Below are 6550 nucleotides of genomic sequence, written 5' to 3'. Positions count from 1 at the left end.
TTATTTCATTTTCGGATTAATGAACCTTCGGAGTAACGAACCTTATTTCATTTTCGGAGTAATGAACCTTCGGAATAACAAACCCTTTTTTCATTTTCGGATTAACGAACCTTCGGAATAACGAATCTTCGGAATAACGAACCTTTGGAATAACGGACCTTCGGAATAACGAACCTTCGGAATAACGAGCTGTAACCGTTAAAACACTCGAATTTAACAGTGTGGAGAGATTTCACACTGTGGTTCTCACATTAATTCTTTCCAGTAAGGGAAATCAGTGTGACCGAAAGGTGAAGGAATGTGTAGCTATCGTTTGCCAAAGAGACTTTTTCTTTGATCTCTGTTGACTAACCACACACTCCTCCCTCTTTTTCTGACCCTTTGTGATAATAGACAACACCCCTGCTGCTGCTGGAAGGTCCCTGATGGACCAGCTTCCGGCGTGCGCCAGGAGTGTTTGCTATGAGAAAGACGGAGTTATTCTCGCTGTCTTCATGACACCCCACTGCATCGAGAAGACCAAGGCGTTCAAAACTCGGCCCGACGACGTTTTCGTCGTCACTTACTCCAAAACAGGTGATTATTTCAACTCTTCTGTGCATAATTTTCCTCTAGGTCCCGACATCGCATAATTATAGTCAAAATCAAAGTATTTTGTATTCACTGTTTTGTCTATTTTGGTCGGACAGCGTGGTTGAAAGGTAAATACAGTACATATATCTCTGGGTGACACATTTTGTTCCTGCGACATTTGCTCCGGTCGTTTTTTCGTCGAGGACTTATGGTAAGATGGAGGTTTGTAATAGGGTTTTAGTTATAGTTTGATGTGAGGATTAGGATTCGGGTTAGGGTAATGTTGGTGGGCAGAATTTATGTTTGGCTTAGCGTGCAAATATTCTATGGGAGCAATTGTCGCAGGAGCAAATGTCATGGAACCATATCTCTGACTTACTCAGGTTTGATATATACAGATTCAGTACTCAAGCATGCTTACAGTGATGGGACTACTTCACAGTGGATTGCACATTAGATCTTCAGTCAGAAGGTCCCGAGTTCGAATTCCATCTAGTGAAGTCCTTGATACAAAATGTTCCTTGCCCATCATGTTCCTCTCGACCTAGGTGTATGAAGTCTTACCAGGCAAAGATAGGGTGATAATATTTGTCAGGACCCTCTGGTGGAACAGTGGCAACAGTGCAGAAGTTACTCTGGATTAAAGGAAACCCAAACCCAAAGAGCAATGTGGATTGAGTGAAAGCAGCAACATTAGTAGAACATATCGGGAAAAGTTTGAGAAAACTCGGACAATCAATGCAAAAGTTACGAATTTTTAAAGTTTTGGTGTTGAAACCACTGCATGAGGAGACTACTAGATGTTATGAGGTCAAGTATAGACAACAATTTAAAGAAAATATATAAGGAATTCTACAAAAATTCACTTTTCTAGCATAATAAAAGAGCACTTGACTAACCGCTCTCAGAAAGCAGGGGGAGTAATTGCTACCCTTAACATAATTATGTCAGTATCAAGTTGATGGAATGTGTAATCTTCATGAAAAAGGGGAATTTTTGTGGAATTCCCTTTATATGTTCTCTACATTGTTGACCACGCAAGCGTCATTACCTCTAGTAGTCTCCTCAACCAGTAGTTCCATCACCAAAATTTTTAAAATGTATAACTTTCGCATCGATTGTCCAATTTTCCTCAAAACTTTCACTGATGTGTTCTACTGATGTTGGCGCTATCACTCCATCCACATTTCTCTTTGGGTTTTGGTTTCCTCTAAAGACCATCATTATGATTATAATCTGTATTGCTGACCGGAAAGGTAACATTTCACATTGATGTTAGTCTCTTCTCTTGCCCCTGTCCAGGCACCACATGGGCCCAGCTAATCGCATACCTCGTAAGGGAGGACGGGGACGAGAAGGCGCTTGAAGGGAAGAACGTCACGAACGAAGTAAAATTCTTGGAGATGCCAGATTTCGAGTGCATGCAAAAAGTACTATAATCTCATTTCATCTCTTTCTGATTATTTGTATATTAGACATATATATGATATATATTATGTAAGTAAAAAAAAAAATATTTTGCCTCGGTTTTAGCCATGGTCACAAGTCATGAGCGAAAACCGCTCGGCGACCGGTTTTAGTCAGCTGAAAGGTTTTCGATGCTGATCTTTGAAACGCTTTTCAAACTATCGTCTAAATGGGTTCCCATTGGTCGGTAATGATAGTCGGCAACCAGTCGCTGCATGCTCAAAGATTTTGGGATTTGGTCGCCGAATGATTGTCGATGGCCGCTAAATATTTTTCGTTGCTATGGGAGTTGGCGGCCAGTCTTCGCGTATGTGTGACGAGGCCCATGATGATCACACTAGACATTAGTCATCGAAAGAATTAATCAAAACAAAACATCCTCTCCCACAAAAAGGAAACTAAAACAAAGCTAACATGAAAAAAAAGGCTCGAGAAATCTTATATTAAAAATGATCGGCACAGAGGTCTATGCTCAATAATTAATACTTCTACAAGGTTTTTATCTCATTTTTTTTGTAACCCTCTCGCAACAATCATCATAATTGAAACCTATGATTTCGTGACTGTATCTTATACCACTGTGATTCTAACCTCCTGTTTTTATATGCACTTACATGTCCTATGTCTTGTTTCTGGTGGCCGACTGCAAAGGAAGCAAAGAACGAACCGAGCACGGGATCGAATATTTTGAAACTTCTTCAACTGCTGCAAACTGCCCGTACAAGCTGTGATGTTGCCGACGCCATGCCTCGCGATTCTCCCAGAATTCTCAAGACTCATGTGATGCCACAGTGGCTTCCGGAAGACCTCCGCGATGACCCGAAGGTTAAGGTTATCTACGTGGCCAGGAACCCAAAGGACACGGCCGTGTCCTACTATCACTTCTGCCAGTACATAAAAGCCATGCCCAAATACGAGTCCTTTGACCAGTTCATGGAAGAGTTCCTTGCCGGAAGAGGTAAGAAGGGGGTCATCCCACTAGACCGACACCCACGAGTCATACAGCCCACGAGTTTGACAGATGCAACACGGGGCTTAATGTGCCGTCTCGTGGGCCTTGTTAGCTTAGTGTCGAACCACTGGGCTGTATGACTCGTGAGCTGTATACTAAGTAACTCATGGGTTGGATGACTTGTGAGTTGTATGACTCGTGGGCTGTATGGCTCGTGGGTGTCGGTCTCGTGACGTGCTCCCGGTAAGAAGATCCACTCTACTACGCCACTTCTATTTACAACTGTCACTTCCCTTTGAATACTTACCTTTCTCTTTATATTACTCCTGGTCAAGTACTTTTATTCTCTCTCCTCTTTTTATAACATTCTATATTTCAACTCACATGTATGACTGTGAGTGGTATCATAATTGTGTCGTTTACTTACACTCTTTATCCTTCTTTACCATGTGCAACCTGTCTTCATGTGCTTCTCCCGAGGCCAAGCTCTCATATTCGCCATTCCATCCCACGTACCATTTCCTTTGACAGAGATAGTGGCGATACACATAAAAATGGTAAAGAACAATCTTCACCATTTTGAGTATCATTATCTTTAATCATTTTAATCAATCTTTTATCATTTTCGTCCTGAAGCATTTATTGCGACAATGAAACCCGAAAATGGAGCCGTAAACCATCCTTGCACGATTTTTGAGTAATTCTCACACGTATGATAATGTCGTAAGTGCTGATCTGAGGCCAGTCCAAATGCACGAAGAACACGTGACTCAAAACCAGGCCATGTAGTGCAAATGCATATTCAAGCTGGTTCATGATACATTTAGCATCACTTATGTGGCCAAATGAATGTATACGTGTCATATATCTGACGATAAGTTTTCCCACTATATTTTCTCAGATTTCATGGATACACCTATACAAGAAAATCTTCCGAACCAAGATTCTGTCAAAGACATAAATGTCAACCACCGTTAAAGGATTAATATGACTTACAAACTACGTCGGAATGCATCTTCCCTTGACAGCTTTTACATATGCGAGACATATTGTACAAACTACATGGATTTGTTTGGGGTTTCATGAAGAAATTGTGAACATCGCTCTCTTCTTGAGTATGTAATGCTCATAAGAGTATGTTGAAGTTTTTTTTAATAAATTTGCGAAAAAAAAGTTAAGTATATCCCACCCAACCAAGAAACAAAACCAAGAAAGTAAGTTTTCCATCATTGTGATTATTTACTATTTTTGTTGCCATGGCAAAGTGCATTGTTTCCTTTTTATGACATCATTCGTGCATATACTTTATATTGTATTTGAAAAAAAAAACTTTATCAGACGAGTGTAAGAAAAATGAAAAAATTGTACCACTTTGGATTATGTCAACTTTTTCTTTTCTTTTTGATGATGGAAATAAATACACTATTGAATTGAATTGAATTGAATTGAATTGAAACAACGACTGCGAACACTTGAAGACGCTTGTTTATCTACCATCTAAAGGTGCCGCAGTTTCCATGAGGTTTTTTGAGGATAACATGATTATAACGTTGTACCGTTACACTAAAGCTTTATATGCACGTGAGGACTGGAGAACAAAGAAATAAATAGTAAATATTAACCCAGTTATTAGTAAGCCAAATCTGAATTGCTCTGTCAAGATTTGATGCAACATATCAACATTTACTTTGTTTATTTTAATGTTGATGTCATAGTGCCCGGAGGAGACTACTTTGACCACACCCTGTATTGGACCAAGCTGAGAAATCACCCAAATGTCCTCTTTCTTACTTACGAAGACATGAAACAGGTCAGAGTTATCATCGTTTCTTCTTTATTCCAGTTGTTAAGATCCATCTTTAAAAAACAATACCATGAAGCTACAGGAGAGTTAACAACCCCCGGCAAGTCAAAATGAGCGAAAGAAACTGAAGTTGGGAAAACGCTTGACTTAAATGGAACTTTCTCTGAACATGGTAAACCTTCGTAGGTTATAGGAACATCCCTCAGTCTTGTGCGTGCAATGAGCCATATTCCGTCACTTCAGAGAGAGAGAGAGAGAGAGAGAGAGAGAGAGAATGAGAGAGAGAGGCCATGGAGGAGGGGAGCTAAAATGTTTGTCAAAAATTTTATTCAAGTGTTTAATAAATAAATAAATAAATATATATATATATATATATATATATATATATATATACAGTCAAACCTGTCTATAGCGGCCACCCAAGGGAGACGGAAAAAGTGGCCGTTATAGACAGGTGGCCGCTATAGACAGGTACTCCAACTTTGAGTGCATTGCTTACATGTACATGTATCATCGTTGTATCCTTACATGTACATATACAGTGTATGTGTGTACGTATGCATAACCGTGTGTTTCATGCATTTAATCATGCCGGTGTATATGAAATTGTTGCACAGTAGCATGTTTATTGTCGTGAAGAATCGTGCATTATTATGACTGAATGAGGGATGAATGCAGCGGTGGCGATCACTGAACGTTGCTCGCACGGCTACCAAACAGAAAAATACGCTGAATTATCGGCTTGGCTACGGCTCCATTGGGTTTTTGGCCGCTATAGACAGGTTAATATCTCCCACGGGAAACAAAATTTGTGGCCGCTGGCCGCGTTAGAGAGGTGGCCGCTATACACAGGGTCTTTAACAGGGCTTTTCTCTCGGGGGGATTTTGCCGTGGCCGCTATAGACAGGTGGCCGCTATAGACAGGTGGCCGCTAAGGCAGGTTTGACTGTATATATAAGTCATGCACTTCTGACAATAAATCATCTGTAAAAGAAAATAAGATATTTTTGATAACACGCAAGCATGTTTTCGGTTAAGACAACTTCAGAATACTGATAAATGATATAATGTCCTCATTTTCTTATCTCCAGGATCCGCGGAAAGCTGTGGTGCAGATTGCCGAGTTCATGGGCAAGTCGCTCCCAGATGACGTCATAGATAAGATAGTCGCCCTCAGTTCGTTCGACGCCATGAAAAAGAGCGTCAAATTTGCTGAAGACTTGAAGGACGAGGTTGACGAGAGTGACAACAAGTCGTTCTTTAGAAAAGGTTCGTACGCTCTGTCAAACAACGAAACACAAACAAGACTGCAAAATAAAAACACATTGACGGTGACAAAAGGTGAGAAGAAAGCGGTTTCCATATTTCATATTGTCACAAAGTCTTTATGTTGATTTTATTTTATTTTCATTACGATTGTTTTTACAGGGATTGTCGGTGACTGGAAGAACATCATGTCTGAAGATCACAGCAGACGTGTTGATGCTCTCTTCGAAAAGAAATTCGCTGGAACGGGGCTGGTACTGAGGAGTTAATCCGATCAACATCACCACCTCAAAGTTCACTGACTACTGTATGCAACCAGATTGCCATTAAGTATTGGCAGAGTTAGCTCAAGCTGCATGATGCAAACTTTTTAAAGTCATGATATTATATCATTACGTGATATTATTCAAGAGTCTCGGGCAGATCGGCAGAATTTCGATTTGCCTGCTCGGCTACGGTCACAACCCCAAAAATCAGCCTGCTCGGCG

The 6550-nt window shown here is 40.4% G+C and overlaps 1 protein-coding gene across 1 annotated transcript; it reads left to right on the top strand.

Moving 5' to 3' along the window:
- Window positions 1-393: 393 nt before the first annotated feature.
- On the top strand, window positions 394-6331 carry LOC139713458 (sulfotransferase 1A1-like; the record flags this gene model as incomplete). Its single annotated transcript, XM_071625185.1, has 6 exons — window positions 394-576; window positions 1876-2003; window positions 2692-2998; window positions 4708-4802; window positions 5888-6065; window positions 6225-6331. Coding segments are annotated over 6 exons (998 nt in total), but the record flags the coding sequence as incomplete, so codon positions are not given.
- Between the last annotated feature and the right edge of the window lie 219 nt (window positions 6332-6550).

This window comes from Diadema antillarum, unplaced genomic scaffold (genome assembly GCF_040938485.1).
Source record: "Diadema antillarum isolate AM-2024a unplaced genomic scaffold, OU_Dant_1.0 seq00001973_RagTag, whole genome shotgun sequence".
Lineage (NCBI taxonomy): Eukaryota > Metazoa > Echinodermata > Echinoidea > Diadematoida > Diadematidae > Diadema > Diadema antillarum.
The sequence above is the reverse complement of the archived record's forward strand: the minus strand, read 5'-3'. Positions and strand labels throughout refer to the sequence as shown.